Raw genomic sequence first — 16,667 nt, forward strand, 5'->3', positions numbered from 1 at the left:
CGAGTTGGTTTCTAATTTTACAATGCACCTATGAGGTTGCCCCTCCACTGACAAAAGCCGAGTACTTTCTAGTATAACAGAATGTGAAATTATGGAGCATCGTTTCAGAGCTGATGTAGTATTTTCAAGACACCGCAATATGTAAGTGCGGGAGTTATTATGGGAGTACCTGGCAGGGGCACAGCCCACAGAAATGGATACTGTAAATTAAATTTCAAAATAATTTTCTAATTTCACAGTGCACTTATGAAGGTGGTCGTTTTCTGAGAAACCATTAAAAAGTATGCAATATTATTGCAAAACTGATATCCTTGAAAAATGTCACGATAAGTGGGTGTTGTGGTGTTGCAGAAATAACATCCCTCTTCTCCCTCACATGCACAACTCTCTGCATTTAATCACCTGGGTGCTTCTCTGAGCTGGATAGCCTTCTTGTGTAGTCCAGCATGGCCATGTGCATGTGTTTGCAAATTTGCAAATACAGTCGTTTAAACTGTACAGCTTAGAGAGCTCCACCCATGAGGCAGTTTTCAGCCGGCATGATAAGCAAACCACAAACTGTAGCAGAAAATGGTACTGCTGATACTCCTGGCTGCCTCAGGTGTCCATGAGCGCTGCCGATGTTTGTAATCATGGTGTTGATCTACGGAAGGACACCCACCTTCCTATTTTACTTTAACGCTTCACCTGAGCAATTACTTTATTCATGTGTCATGGTATTTAACCACAAAGCATAAACTATGCCACATGTTGCTCTTGTCTTGCCATGCCATCTTGTTACTTCGTGCTGCTACGAGAGGAAAGACTGTAGTGACAGCCTTCGAGAATGCCAGTAACTGTGCCTTGTCTCCTGGTTTGTTTGGCAGCCATGACTGCCTCTTCATTTTCGTGTACGACAGTATTTTGGGAGGGACAGGAAGCACCATCAGAATAGCAGAACAGCAGGTGCTGAAGATGCTCGAGAATGTGAAGCTTTGCTTGCTTCATATGCTGCGTAGTTGGCATGCGTGAAGCTGTTGTGTACAGCAGAGCCAGGCACAAGCTCTGGGGATCATTCGCACTGTTCACAATTGCTGTGCTTAGTAGTGGCATGAAGGATGGTAAACTGGCCTTCATGGCAAGACAATAAGGTGGTGCCATCTGTTGGTAAATATTATAGCAAAGGCCCTTGTGATTGGTGGGTGAATTAGTTCTGGTATCAGATGTTTGCTCGGTTGGTTGAGAGATTTGCCATTTTGTCTGATTCACCATGGGGATGATGCCGTAACATTAGAATTTTGGAGGGCTGTAATTGTGGTAAAAACTTGGAGACTTAATTGGCAATTTTGTAGTCAGTGCAGTTATCTGTTCATGCTGAAGAAGCACTGGCAGTGTTTCCTAAGGGAAATCATCGGCCTAACTTGGCTTCTTACTTCTGTAAAGTTTGCCTTTATGTCCTTTATGTGAGGGATTTCTTTTCTTGGCGTTCTTACTGTGGTCTTTGTACAGTGGACCCTTGTAAATTCGCACTCAGTTTGAACAGCCAGTTTTTTCGAACTCATGCTTTTGTCTTGCCAACATCAAAGGTATTAAAAAGGCGACTGTTAATTTCCCCATTATTCGAAACAAAACCTTTTCTCCCTTTGATGGTTTGGTTTATGGGGTTTAACGTCCCAAAGCGACTTAGGCTATGAGGGACGCCGTAGTGGAGGGCTCCAAGAATTTCGACCACCTGGGGTTCTTTAACGTGCACTGACATCACACAGTACATGGGCCTCTACAGTTTCGCCTCCATCAAAATTTGGCCGCCGCGGCCGGGATCGAATCCACATCTTTCGGGTCAGCAACCGAGTGCTGTAACCACTGAGCCACCGTGGCGGGTTTTTCTCTTTGAGTTTGTATTATCAAGAGTCTGCTGTACTAGCTAGAGAGCAGCAGAAAGCCGGTGAGCTGGGCTCACTTAGTAGTTAGCTGTTGTTGCTTTCATAGTGATGCAGACTTTGTTGTGAAACCTTCTCCCTGTGCCTCCAGCATTTCCTAAATGTTGTACAAAATTTAATTTAGTTTGCACTCGTCTGTAACAACGAGGCGCTGCATTCTGTTGTGAGCATTTGCCCTCTGTTCGGCAGAGCAACCCATTATGAAGCTGTGGTAACATCTGTTTGTGTGTGTGTCAATGCTTTGGTAGGTACCTCAACAGACTACACGAGGTGAACGAGCTCTCCAAAGAGCAGGAAAGCAAGATTGCCGTTGTGGTGCTGCCTTGCATACTCAACAGGCAAGTGGATGTTGATTGGCTAACCGTGCATGGGGCTTCTGTGAGTTTTTGCAGCCTGCAGAGCATCTGTGCTCACAGCATGGCCTGTTCAAAGCAGTTTAATAGCTCAGAAGCAGCCTGAGAAATGCACGCTGCCAGCAGTCCTCTAGTTGATCACTTTACAATGAATCTATGTGTAGTATTCAAATAGAAGGTGTGAGGGAATGAGGTGAGGGCATGAGGGCAAGGCTCTGAAAATAGCCAGAGCTCTGGACATGTGTACTTACTGTAGTCATGGAACAGTACAGGTGGAATAGATCGGTCATTGCATGCCGATTTAAGCAAAGAGGCATTGTGTGCGCCTGCACAGAGTAAAACTGTGAAGAAGCTTAGCAGCATTTGTAGCTGCCAAGATTGCAGACAGTGCGAAACGGAGGAACGCAGTAAGGAAAGCTGACACTTAAAAAAATAAATAAAAAGCATATTCTCAACTACAAATGTTGGGGGTGGGTTCAGAGATGTCGCCTTGCACTTTGTTGCCGCCATTTTTACCCAGTTCACAAATGCACAAACTGGCAGAAATGACGGAAACTATGTTTGTGTGACGATGGCAGCACTTGGTTCCCAAGGCCATATGCAACGCCCCCTTACGAATTTTGCCACGTCACTCCGTTTGCGGAGTTTTTACATCATTCTCTTCAAAGTCTTTTATTTTTATCAAACTTTCAGACAAATTTTCACGGTAAACTCCTTCTGTGTGGCCAGAATCCTTTATGTACATATTCCGGCATTTAATGTGTTTATATGTGCAATAATTTTTTATTTTTTGAGAGGTGCTGGATAACTTAAAATTGAATGTTCTGTGTTCTTAAAAAAAAAAGGAAAACTTAGGGTCTACTTTTTTTTTTCTGTAATGTATTGCACAAACATGCATTGTTAGTTCACTTCAGTCTTGATATATGCATTATTTGCATCACATTATGCATAACTATATCGCTTTCTGTCACTTTATCTTGTGTAGCCCTCCTTCTGTTATGTGTGCAAGTGAACAAACCTGGCAGTAAGATAGAGACATGTGCTGCGCAATTCAGGGCTTCAGTAATGCATGCAAACACTCATTCCTGTTGCTTAGTTTGTTCCTCCCGTATTTTTGATTTGCCTAATAGGACAGTTTCACTGTAGCCGCAGAGCATCTGAGCCCCTCTCTCTGCAGCTTTCGCAGTATTTGTAATCAGAGGAAGTTCACTGTGTACACCGCTGCACCTGACAAGGGACAAAGGCCCACCAGCGTAATGTCTAGGGCCCGGAAACTTAGGCATTTGCCTAAACATGCCTATGAATGCCGAAACGGGCGATTTTTGCACTTGCCTGCCTTTTTGTCACTTTTTAGGAAATACTACCTATTTAACCGCACTTTTTGCCTATAAATGCCTAAATACGGAACTTCGGTCCTCGATGCTGTTTTTCAATTTTGAGACATATCTCTATGATGGTGAGAGACGCGCGCCGATGCACGCACAAAAGGCGCGGGTCTCGCCGAACGTTTTTCTCGAATTGTAGCTTGAACGTAGTGTAACGAAGTGTTTATCTCGAAGTGTAGCAAGAGGCGTGTTTGGAAAGAGTCCTAAAATACATTAGTGCAAATTTCTCAACATTGACGGAAAGGATGACAAAGTTGGAAAAGGCTTGACTCTCAATATATGAATCACTCAAGGCAGTCGAAGAAGTACCAGCAGCACTTCGGAGACTGGAAGGAAAGGGCGCTACTGCTTCTACAAAGATGCAACAATTGGTAGAAAAAAATAGATGCCTAGAAACAATTTCCCAAATCAGAGACTTTCTATGCGGAGACGATACGGCCACATCACCTGAAGGCCTAAGCCTTTATCAAAACTCATGTTTTAGGTTCGCGCCACTAAGTTCATGTGATGTCAAAAGGATCTTTTAAAGTACAAAGTTATGCTTAGCGAAAACCGAAGCAGCTTCAAGTTCGAAAACCTGACAATGCGCTTTCTTGCTTCAGTTGAGGACTGCGTATGATCCGTGCTTGACTTACAAATCTTGTACTTATGAATAAAGAGTATTATTCAAAGCGCCTATTTTGTGCTTTAGAAAGCCTATTTCAATATTTTTTAGAGCCTAGATGCCTGCCTATATCAGGGGTCTTAAGTGCCTATATTTCCGGGTCCTAGTTATGTCCCAGGAAGCTGTCTCTGAGTGCAGAGTTTTAGTGGACTGCCTTGGGTGGAGCCCATCTCATGCTGATGCTTTGCATGCAGCGCTGCATCCAAGCTGAAGCTGAAGAGGTACCACCAGGCTCTGGACGACTGTGATGAGGTGATTGGACGCGCACATCCCGTTGCTGCAGCATGTTTTCTGAAGGCTTCAGGAACAAACATGCCAATGAGCATGCTCTGTAAATGCCACTTCATTGGTGTCTATGGGTTTGAGAGGCCTGAATGTGTACCCCCTGTGCCAAAAGTAACCGAGCAACAGGTCTTTGCTTCTCAACCATATAACGGAGCCTTTGTAGCAGCCCTAAAGACCGAAAGGTGTCAGAACATGAGGACAAGGGTTCGCCTTACTTTACACAGATTCACAGATTAAAGGTGCACTGAAGAGGAATCTGAACTCGTCTTTTTGCCGCGGGAACTCGATCTACATGTTCCCAGCAATCTTAGAAACTGCGACTTATTGCCCTGTGTGGCCTATTTCCCTTATTAAATCGAATTAACGTCCGGCTCCCGCCTTTTTTTTTTAATTCTGCCTCGTACGGTGGGCGTTGTCGACCAACGCGTGGAGTGCCCTTCAGCCAGCTCCGTGGAGGCTTTGCTTTCGCTTCATTTTGTTTTTTAGGTTTCCGTGAATAAATAGTTTCATTTGTAGATAATATAGCCGCAAAATAAGCCCTCAGAAATAAAAATACGCGCAGACTATTTGCTTCTACAGACTACTACGTATTACTCCGCCGATGGCAGAGCGGCAAGCCGCCACGGGACTGGGTGAGAGGCACTCCCCGCGTTGGTCGACTCTGCCCACCGTATGAGGCAGAATTCGAAAAAAAAGGCGGGAGCCGGACGTTAATTCAATTTAATTAGGGAAATCGGCCACACAGGGCAATAAATCGACGTTTCTAAGAATGCTCAGAACGTGTAGATTGAGTTCCTGCGGCAAAAAGACGAGTTCAGATTCCTCTTCAGTGCACCTTTAAGGGCTGCCATGAGAGCTTCGCTATGCAGCTAAGAAACAAATCACCGTTGCCTGACTACTTTTGGCAAAGACAGTACAGTCTGTTTGTATTGGGAAGTTCAAGAGTGGGGCAATTTAGTCAGATATAGAGTACAAGGAAAGCATTGGGATTGTGTTAAGCACAGGGCAAATGCAGTGCTTATTTGTGATGGGAAAGCGATTTGCAATAAATTTTATAGATGGAGTGTGAAAATGAGCAGTGCAGAAGAAAAAACGGTGCCACTGGTGAGGGTTGAGCCGTTGGCCTCCTCAAGTTCTGTGCGGGGCGCTTTCCAGTTGAACTGAGGTGGTTGCTGTGTTGTTCAGTAGATGCTTCCGTGTATGAACATGTGCCCTAGCTCTGAGGATAGAGTGGCCACATGACTAAAAGAGTGACATCACAGGCCTTTTTTTTTTCCTCCTCCTGCACTTGCTCAGCAGCGATGTCAGCTGCCTTGCTGCAAGAGAGCCGACAGTCCTTAGTACTTAAGCAAGCTAATACAATGGTATTATTGCCATCGGTAGTTGCATTTCAGTTGCATTTCAGCTTATGGGTACTGAAGTAGCAAGCAGGCTAGTGCCTTTGCATATCGATTCCTTGTTGCTTGTCGTGCAAGAGGTGCACCATTACTGTTCTTGCCTCAGTCGGCACTCTAACATGTTTTCATGACATGATATGGTTGTCTGTCCTTTAAATGCTTTATCTCAAAATTTCAGTGCTGCATTGTAATATAGCGCAACCAAGAGTGGTCGGCTTTGTGTATTTTGACAACTGCTGAGTGCATTTGCTGCTATCGCCGCTGCTCAGTTGTTCTATTCTTTGTCGGCACAAGTTCACCCAGTATCAAGTGTTTGTTTCAGTGCAACACCGGTTGTGCCCTACATCACCTGGGGCCGTATTACGGAACTGTCAAATCAAAAACTTGTCAAAAACGCGTCAAAAACTCGTCAAAAAGACCCGCCGTAGTCGCGCTCCTATTGGTCGGCTGTGTCCGGCGGCCATGTTGCTTTCTTGCGTCATGGGTGGCTGGCGTTTACGTCACAGACATGACAGAAGTGGTGACGTTGCACGCCTAATTATGCAGGCGCATTTTGACGATTTTTTTTGACGGCTTCGAGGCGGTCAAAATTGGACCGTTCCGTTTTTGACAGAAAATGGCGGTGGCAGCAGCGGCGTCGTATGTGGCTGAGGCGGCTGCGGCGACGCGAGCAACGGCAAAGGAGGGCGCACGAAGACGCGTTTGACTTGCCGGACGAGCTGTTCCGACGCCTTTTTCGACTGGAGAGGCAGATTGCGGTGTGGCTATGCGACGAACTCGCCGATGAATTTGGAGGTTTGCGTGCGAATGCGCTGTCGGTGCAGCGGCGGGTGCTGTGTGCACAGCGGTTATTTGCGACCGGCGGCTTTCATGCAAGCTTCGGCAGCCGACGACACCTCTGTGCCACAGCTACATACAAATAAAACATGCTTATGCTGGCAAAGAACTTTATTTTTACCTGCAAATCGCACTTCGTGGCCGTCTTCTGTTTACCGGTCGAGGAAAAAGAAACAGACGACCACACATCACATACAACGCTTCACGCTTTGACACTTTTTTCATCGATCGTAAGAGCCAAACAACACCGACCTTAACAAGTTGGCTTCGTCGATTTTTCCGCACTTAGAACAACCGCACAGTACCTTGATTTTCGTCGCCACGTAAGAAAACAGTATCAAGGCGTGGAACAGCTGTTCACGTGCAAAGCGGCTTATTGCCGTTTTACCGCCGTCTGCGCACCCCCGCGGCAGCAAAAGTTACCCACCAGGAAATTTAATAGCCTAACTTCTTGCGCTTCTTGTTTTTCTTAATATTTTTTAGCTTTAAACATCATTTGTTGGCAAAATAAAATAATAATTATTTTTATCGCTGCACATTTCTTTACTCTTTTAGCAAAATTTAGCAGACGGTCCCTCTTCGTGCAGGCAAACGCTTCCGGGGCGCCGCTCTGCTGTAATTGGCTGATTCCTCGTTGCGTCAATTTTGCGTCAGGCGTCGACGTCACATCGTTTCGTCATTTTGACGTCACTGTCAATAACTTTTGACAGGTTTTTGACAAAGTTCCGTAATACGGGCCCTGCACCACGTGACAGTATAAAGCATGCATGCCCTAAATGGTAATAAATCTTATTATTTTCTGGGCACAGAGTATTAATTATATTACACAGTGCAGGTTGTCAAACATAGTAAACATGTCCCAGAATTGCTGCCCTTCTCGAGGTTGCAGAAATGGCAGTAATGCACTTGTACAGTCTTCTAGAGTTTGGTGCTGCCCGACTCTGGTAGTAGCTGCCACAGTGAGTACCGCTAGCACCTCGCCAATCATGAACATTGAAATTTGATGGGTGGCTTTGTCAGTTGGTTTGAGAGCATTGGAAACATAGGCGGCCCTATTGAGCATAACTGGCAAAATTGTGTCTCGGGGTCTCTCTCTTGAGGCCCTCCACACTCGAGCATTATATGTTGTGTCGTTCTTGAGCGCAGCATTTTTCACTTCCACAGGCCCTTGACCTTGAACCAAGGCACCCCAAGGCACTCTTCAGGAGAGGCCAGGCTTTCCATGGCATGCGGGATTACGAGAAAAGCATGGTGCGTCCCTCCTTATGGAACTGCCTTCCTGTTGGCTAGCATGTGTCAAGTGCTGAAACTAAGTAACCAGAATTCCTGGAAATGTCAATTCGGCACCATCACTGGGGCCCATATTGGAGGGGCTTGAAAGTGCTCAGCATGTGGCTGAAACAGTATGAGCGGTTGTGGTGCTCATTTGCAACATAAAGCACAGTGGTGCAGCCACACAGCTAGGGCATATGGGTAATGCTGTAATTATTTTCCTATCATAGATCACTCCTGGCACCATGACTAATCCACTGCAGCTCTGTACTGTAAAGCTTTTCTTTGCTTTTTTTTGTGGTGGTGTCAAGCTGTTCAATTGTGTTAATTTCATGTCCCCTGCCTTCTTCTCTACACAAGTCATGGTTTGAGAGATATGCTGCTCTGCTTGGCACTGTTGTTTCTTTGTGTGCTTTGGAGGTGTACTGTAAAATATAAATTTTATGTATCAGGTATACATGAAAAGCTTTGCATCAGAGCAAGAAGAAAGGCAGCTCTTCTTCATGATGCTTCTCAAGTTGGCGCTGAAGTTATTTCTCATTTGAAATGGGTAGCTTTAGCAACGAGAGCTACCATGACATGCAAAGCTGTTATTCTTACAAGCAGTCTTGCCTGAACTTTTGCTGCACCCAGCTTTAGCGACGAGAGCCATCATGACACGCAAAGCTGTTATTCCTACAAGCAGTCTTGCCTGAACTTTTGCTGCACCCATCTTCTTTCCCATCCACTGCCTCAACAACCTGTCCCCACTGACCTTGTGTTGGTAGTGTGCCACTGACTAAGTGCCACTTTGCCGCTTGCAGGCCAACCTGCAGCAAGCACTCTCGCTGTCGCCAAATAATAAAGGTAAGCTGTATTTTCAGTGGAAGCCCCTATTTCATGTTTGATCATAGCTGGTATGTGTTCCATATTGGTGGTTAAACCTCATTATAGCGAACAGGTAAAAAATTGTAGATAGTTCTGTATATAGCCAAAATTCGTAATATAAAATTTTGCTAAAACCCAGGCAGGAGAAGCGAAATTTAGTCAGAAAAGGGTGGCAACTGGGAGAGACTTTTCTGAAGTTGCTGAGCCATTTAAAAGCCACTCAAGGCGATTACAGGGGCCATAAAAAGAAAGCGAGTGTCAAACACCAGTTAGGTTGGCTTCCCCGCACAGCACCACCAGCAGGCGGCAGCAGCTAGTGAAATTCCAGTAAGGGTGTCTTCCCTGCATTGCAGCAGTGTCGCGTGAAGAATGGGATGCCAGAACGAAAGCCGTCGCCATTTTCACCGCCACTGTCAGTTGACATTAGCACAGTATGGCTACTGGAAGGCTACAGCCGACCATGCTCCCGGCTCTGAGGCATTGTCGACAGGAGCAAGAGGTGTAAACGGGAGCCTACCTCCTGGCTGCCAACTGTTCACGCTGCTATATCTTCCTTGGCGCTGTTGGCGAGTGCGAGATGAAGCGAGAACCGTGGCACGGGCAGTCACTCTTGTTGAGGCAAAGCCTGTCACCTGCCATTTGATAGGCACAGCTTGGCACTTGGCTGTTCGATATATAAAGTAAGAATTGCATGTTTGTTAAAAGTGTCTGGGAACAGTTCGGTATAGACAGTAATTGGTAATGTCTGTGTTCGTTGTATCGAGTTTTGACTGTAGTTGGAACGAGATTTTTGAGCAGGCCAGCTCAGCTTCTCAGCACCAGCTGCATTATATTGCCAACAAGCTTAACACCAGGTGTGAAACGTCTCGCTACTTGTTAGCATTGCATCACATTCACTTAATCAAGTTGTATTTTGATTGCTATGCTGTTCAGTTTGAATCATCGGCTGAAAGGCTCTCATAATGGCTGGTTGTGTGTAACGCCGCTAGGTATGGAGTGGATGGAGTGGGGAGGTGGGGGAGTTGGAGGCACCATAGCCGGTTTGGATGAGCTCATGCAATTGAGCCGCTGCCGTTAGATGGGCCCGTGAAGGCACCTGCTTGTTCCTGCATGTCCCTGCTCTTGGTTTCAATGCGGCTATCGCTGACCTAGGAAATGGTCACTGCCTCGCGTCACTGGTGCTGTCCACTGTCCCAGCTCCCAGTGCGCAATGGCCATCGGCACCGCAATTACGTGAGAAACCAAGCGACAGCAATGGGTGCACACTGTTCATCCTCTGTCTTTTTTGCAGTGGCTTATAGTTTTTTGCTGCTTTTGAGCGTGCAGTGCATGGTGCTGGAACACGGTGCGTTGTGTCAACTGCGTTCACTCGTTGTGATTGCGGGCATTTCTCTCGTGTCTATTCGTGCTTTATCATCATGAAACTTCAGGATGGTTCGGTCAGATTTCAAGTAGCACACCATAGTGGGTGTAGCAAGTTCATTACCGTATTTACTCGCATAATAGGCGCACTCGCATAATAGGCGCACCCCTAGTTTGGTCGCGAAAAATCAGATTTTTTTATTTCTGCGCATAATAGGCGCACCCCGAACTTGGCACTGTGACCAATACTGTATTTACACGATTGCAAGCCGACGCCTCGCCGCCCCCCGCCCCCCAATCTTTATTTTAACAGTTTTTGCTGAACTGACTACTAGTCCCTACTAGTGCTGCTGCCGTCGCAGCTGCTGCGGACCCACAGCACGTACAACGACATCGCGTCGAACAGCCGCACACAGTTTTCAGGGATGCTCTTTTTAAACGTCTGTTCGGAAAGCTTCGTCTCCAACCGGAAACGTTCCCGACTTAGGCCCGCGAAAACCTCGGCGCTTGGAGTCGCGTACGAAAATTTAGGCACGCCGCAGTCGCAACTGCCGCACTTCTTGGCCACGTCGAATTTCCAACCTGCCGCTCGCTTGCCATGTTCGAGAGCAAACTCCCAGCCGTGTAGCTATTAAGGTGCTTGCCCGTCGAGCTAAAACAGCAACGCTCCGTGGCAAAGCCATAAACCACGATGAACTATCGCGCTACCGCAGATCCCAGCACTTGACAGCAACAAAAAAAAAAAAAAAAAAAACGAGCTGGAGATGCTGATGGCGATATGGATAGCGAAAGCTCGCGGCGGAGGAAAACGATGATGACCTTGGCCTCGGGCGCCCTCCGTGGGCGGCGTCTGTGGCCTCTGCGATCAAGCGCCCGTTGCGCGCAGCCGGAGCCGATCGCGGAGGCCTCGGCGCGTGCATTTCGAAGGCGATTCCCGCGTGGGTCGTGGAAAGTTTCGGTGCGGCCCTTAAACGGATCTTTTTTTTTTAATATTTTCTTTGGGAAAACAGGGTGTGGCCCGTACACGAGTGCGTTTATGCGGTATGTTCAATTTAGTGCGTCGAAAAATTTCCGGAAATTTTACCCCGCGTAATAGGCGCACCCCGAACTTTGAGCCGGATTTTCTGGAAAAAAAGTGCGCCTATTATGCGAGTAAATACGGTATGTCAAGGCCATCTGCCGAAACACCTTCGTGGCATGGAGCTCACAAAAAATGCACTTCAGTGGGGATAGCATTGCATGTTAGCATGGAAACCATTTGCACAAAGCACAAAGTAGTGCCAGAGAATTTCACCCATTCACACTTTTTTTTTGCTGCCTAGGGGCCTGCGAGGTTGCCAGCTAATATTTATATGATCTAAGCCTCACCAGTAATATCGGTGATCGTGGGAATTTGTTACGTTTTCTTTTGGCATATAAGGTGACCACTAGCAGCCTCCAACAGCAGAAGTTACGGACATTGATCAACTCGGTGCTATCCACAGGGTTTTGAGGCACAATCCTGTACCAACAACACCCGCAGGCAGGTTTTTTTCTTGCTGCAGTTAACCCCTCATTATCGCACAGAACAGTGCAATCTTTTCTGGATAATGAAAATTGGCTTGACAAAGACAGTTCACAGTTGGCATGATACTACAGTGAACAGAAGTCATTGTGCTGTTCAAAGAGGCTGCAGAAGTATGGCACAAGAATCGGCTATGCTGAATCTAGGGATTTATGCCTCAGCCACTGATTTCGAGTGGTCGTGTAGCGCTTAGGAATAGCGTTCACTTCATTAGTAGCGTAGTCAGAGGGGTAAAGTATGTCATTTTTCTCCGTGTTTTCGGTTACTTTGAGCAGTTTCTCAATTGCATCCTAATTAATTTCAACCTTGGCAAGAAGTCCTGCTTTCTCCTTTTTTACCTTTTACCAGCAATAGGAGTTCGTTGACAGTGCGCATGCGCGCTATTTTTTCGTGTGTGTATATATGGTATGCTTTTTCCTAACAAAAAATCAGTTATAAGTACGCCGCCGCGGTGGCTCAGTGGCTATGGTGCTCGGCTGCTGTCCCAAAAGACGCGGGTTCGATCCCGGCCGCGGCGGTTGAATTTCTTTGGAGGAGAAATTCGAGGCCCGTGTACTGTGCGATGTCAGTGCACGTTAAAGAACCCCAGGTGGTCGAAATTTCTGGAGCCCTCCACTACGGCGTCTCTCATAGCCTTAGTCGCTTTGGGACGTTAAACCCCATAAACCAACCAACCATCTCCACACAGGGTGGTTTGAGTTTTTGGTTTGAAGACAATATTTAGAATGCTGGCCTTATCTTTAAAATCCAAGAAATTTTCAGTTATTGAGTGAATGCAGTCCAATTTGCACTCTGTTATTTCATGACACAGCACATTGTGTTATAGCAGCTCAAAGGGGCATTGTGCTTGATGACAGAAGCACTTGTGCTGTGGAAAACAGCACCGACATGGCAATCGATTACTGTCATGAGCAGTGAAATGTCAGCCGGTCATTGGTAGTTGCAGTGCGGTCGTTCATCCAACCGAAAGGGGAAACACGGTGGATTGATTACAAGCGACCATTCAGCCGCAAATCCAAAGATATATTTTTAATGCGACTTCTTTAAGCATGTCTTAATAAAGCTTAAGTTAATGTGTTTATTGTATGTTTTTTTAAGATGTGTGTGCTCTATCCCACGTTGTGCTCACAGCCTCATCTGTGTGACCAAACTGCTGTTTCTCTCCCACAGCAATACTTTCAGAGATAGCAGCTGTCAAAGGTGAAATGCAAGCCTACAAGGCTAAGGAGCGCAAGGCCTATGCAAAGCTTTTCAACTGAGTTCTGATGCGGTTCAACTGAGTTCCGACGTGGCCCACCTGTCTCCACCAAGGCCTGGACGGCTTTTCTGCGCTACTGCTCCGCACCTGTGCTGCGCATGTTTCGCTTGCTGGTTGGCACCAGCGGGCTGAGTCGTGACGAGCGACTCTGAGCACGAGTGTGCAGGGGCACCCGAATGGCCGTGGTGGCAGCCACTTTGCATGTTGGGCTGTAACTTGGGCCGCAGGGTTCAGGCTCCTTGTCTGAGGCCCCCCGAGAAGCCTCCCAAGAAAGCATCGAAATGGGGAGCCTGTGGGGTTCAGCAAGGTAATCTTCTTTTTTTATATACATGCAAACCTGATTGTTTTTCCTGCTGCCTGAGCCAAAAGCTGATAAATTTTGATTTCATGCGCTGTTTGACATTCAGTTGAGGTTGTGTACTTAACCAGGAGCAGCCAACTTTGTGCAGTCCAAAAATTATGGGTTAACAATTGCAGCAGTGCTACTTGATCCAAGATGCAATGCTTTTCTTTCTTTTTTTTACTTTTTATATAGCAGTATGGCCAGGGTGAATAGAACACAGCTGTATTTTATTGCTTAGTGCATTACATTTGTTGGCTGCAAGCGCAGTGTAGGTTGTAACCAAGTGCAGCTGCCGCTAAAAACATGGGTGTGTGTTACGAGGGTGTTATTTGATGCACTCTGCCCTGCTGGTACATTTCTGAAAACAAATCATGCTGAAAAGTAACGATAGCAATACTTTTTTCTCGTTAGAACTCGTGGAGTCAGTACTGTCTCTCTTCATGCTCCTCTTTCTGATCAGTGAAGGGCTAATTTTAGATCTGCAGCTCTCACATTTGTACAGCTGGCGTACTGGAACACTGCAAATTGTGTCCTGATTTCAAACAGTGACTTGTTCATCATATGGGTCTCCACTTGTGACCAGAATTGGATTGTGGATATCCAAATTGGGTGGGCTTTTTTTATTGGGAGCTTTCTTTTAGTGTTAGTAAAGGTCTACTGTCTGCCTATTTTATCAAGAAATTCTATAAATAGCAGAGTGTGAAAAAACTTATACTGATAGTGTCTTGAAGTGTACTTCCCAAGGACCGGTCGGCATGCATAAGGCAGCAGGAAATGTTTTGCAGTTTCAAAGAATACTTGAAAAGCATTTGGGAATTATTTTAGTAGTAGGTCAATTGGCAGGACAGCGAAAAAATGTATTAAACTCGTATTATCAACAGAGACATTGACCACAGCTTTTTCCTTTATTGCAGGACTAAAAAAAATTACGTAAAAGTCATCGTAGATATATTAAAAAGGAATAATTTGTTGAATATATAAAGCAAACGGTTTCAAAGTGCTACACACCTCTTCAGGCTCCATCGCAGCCAGAAGCGGGCTACTTTCAGTGACACTTAGATGTTCCCATTACAGGGAAAAGTCTAGGTATATGAATCATCATTGCCATGTCACTAGATGGTATCGCTCCATTTTTGTTTTCCTTGTTTTTATCATTTCCTGCAAGGTAGTAGTAGTACACTTCAGTGGCAAAAAGTTGGCGAGAAGTATATTTCCCGAGCCCATGAAAGGGTTAATGAAGCGACGACATCTGTGTATTTGAGCCTGTGTTATTCAGTCGTGGAGACATTAAATACAGCGGTAATTTGTATTGTCATTTTATCATTTAACACAACTAAAGTGAGAGAGGGTGGCTATAACTGGTGCAGGGTGGGGCCGATTTGAGATCAGTGGGTGTGGCCCTTGTCCTGTGGTGCACTTCATCAGCATGCCTTATGATGATGTTACATTGTTTCAGAATTAAAAGCATACATTCTGCGTTGATTCCATCCATGTCTTTTAGATTTCTGAAAAGGAGCGCATTGTTCGAGGTGGTTCCCACGGAAAACACCCTCAACCTAATTATGCAGCCGAGGCCTCAAGTGCACTGCATAGCCCCACCTCTCTTTGATGTCAGTGGAAGGTGTGTAAATTATTGCTATTTGTTACAGTTCAGTGTAGTAGCGTACTGCAGATGTGGTAGTTGAATTTCTGGTCTTCTCGGCAGCACAAACCAAAAGCAGCCGAGTTTCCTGTTCATTGATTTCATCGTGCGATGAGACAAAAATCTTTTTTTTAGCAGGCACTCCTGTCAGCGGCGCAACTGTCAGTGTCAGTAAGCCTATTTTCTCACACAGCTGTGGCAGGCAGCTGTTTCTTGCCTGCTGTTTATCGATGTCAAAGGGAGGTGGAGTCATGCAGGTATCCCGGATAACATGCTCATATTTAAAGATGTTTAAATGTACTACCATTGTACAGTGGTTGGTTTCACTCCGCAATATCAGTCTGTGCTCCGTACCACGTAAATTAAATGTTTGTGCGTGTAAATTAGTTGAATAATCGGATAAACATAACAGTTGATACTTAAAACATACTTTTTTTTGTCCAATCACACGTTCTCATGCTAGTGTCCTTTTGCAGTACCTTGTAATGATAACTAGTAAATTTAATGTCTGCATGCCCATATAATGAATTACAGATTGTTTATGCAGGTGTTAGACTTTTTTAAAACAATTGTGTTATATTTATCTGCAAACACAGTGTACCTACCCATCTGGTCCACCTGAGCAACGCCCAGACATGCAGCACTATGCTTGTCTAGGCATTTGACTGGCCACCAGTACCACATTTTGAGTTTGAGTTATTCAGCACAGCAGCAAGGCATGTCTGGGCAAAATTTAAGAACATGTAAGCTTTTGACTACTTCTGTGGTTTTCAGTTTACGCAGTTCAGTTCACCATGTTGCCGAGACAGAGGCCGTACATTTTTACAGTGGGGAAGGGGGGGGGGGGGGGTGTAGACAGGAGCTTGACTGTGTAATTCCATGTGGTGCACAAGTTTCTGCTTTGAACGAGCAGTGTGGTGGTGCTTTAGACTGGTTGAGCATGGAAATTGACACTTTTTCTAGTTTTAGCTACGTTTAATTTCTCCTTTCTCCCGCTTAGTACTGTGCATTCAGTGTGGGGTGCTTCTGTCGTCACAACTTTGAAGAGCTTCCTAGAAGCTAGATGCGCAGTGTGTAAATATGTTTTTTCACGGGTTCTGGGCCCATTTCTGTGTACATAGCGTGACGAGACATTTGGGAGCTTGTAATGAGGTGGTCTGAAGCATTGTCCTTCATAGTGTTGACCGTGTGAATGAGCCTTGTAAAAATATACAGCACTGAATTGCTTGTGTCACTTGTCTCATTTGCTGTTCTCGTGCAATTTCAAAATAGGGCCTTCTGCAGTGAGATAGCGGAAGCGCCTTCCGGGATACGTTTTACGGAACATGCATGTTTTAGGGTTGGTGTGGTTATAGCAACCAGTACACGTGGTCAGCTTACAGCACATTTTGTAATGAAAGAGCAAATGGGGGCTATTGAAAAACAAAAATTACAATAAAGCAAACACGGGAAGGGGAATGAGGGGCTCGTTATAAATATGACAGAAGCCAACAGCCACAGAAACCAAGGGGCACGGGAT

At 45.6% G+C, this 16,667-nt stretch overlaps 1 protein-coding gene across 2 annotated transcripts in view; it reads left to right on the forward strand.

Moving 5' to 3' along the window:
- The window catches only part of LOC149371547 (peptidyl-prolyl cis-trans isomerase D-like), a 29,852-nt gene extending 13,475 nt beyond the window's left edge, over positions 1 to 16,377 (forward strand). The window contains exons 7-12 of one of the 2 annotated variants that reach the window (XR_016286894.1): positions 2,168 to 2,257; positions 4,516 to 4,573; positions 8,005 to 8,091; positions 8,916 to 8,958; positions 13,076 to 13,470; positions 15,008 to 16,377. Coding sequence is in view for 1 of the 2 variants with exons in the window: in XM_089565818.1 (XP_089421944.1) it covers positions 2,168 to 2,257; positions 4,516 to 4,573; positions 8,005 to 8,091; positions 8,916 to 8,958; positions 13,076 to 13,164 (367 nt within the window). In the remaining variant the exon portion in view is untranslated. Of the gene's footprint in view, positions 1 to 2,167; positions 2,258 to 4,515; positions 4,574 to 8,004; positions 8,092 to 8,915; positions 8,959 to 13,075 lie in introns of both variants that reach the window. The other variant, XM_089565818.1, reaches the window with a different exon arrangement.
- Positions 16,378 to 16,667: the final 290 nt, after the last annotated feature.

Source organism: Amblyomma mixtum, chromosome 1, assembly GCF_055824585.1.
Source record: "Amblyomma mixtum isolate Tamu chromosome 1, ASM5582458v1, whole genome shotgun sequence".
Classification (NCBI taxonomy): Eukaryota; Metazoa; Arthropoda; class Arachnida; order Ixodida; family Ixodidae; genus Amblyomma; species Amblyomma mixtum.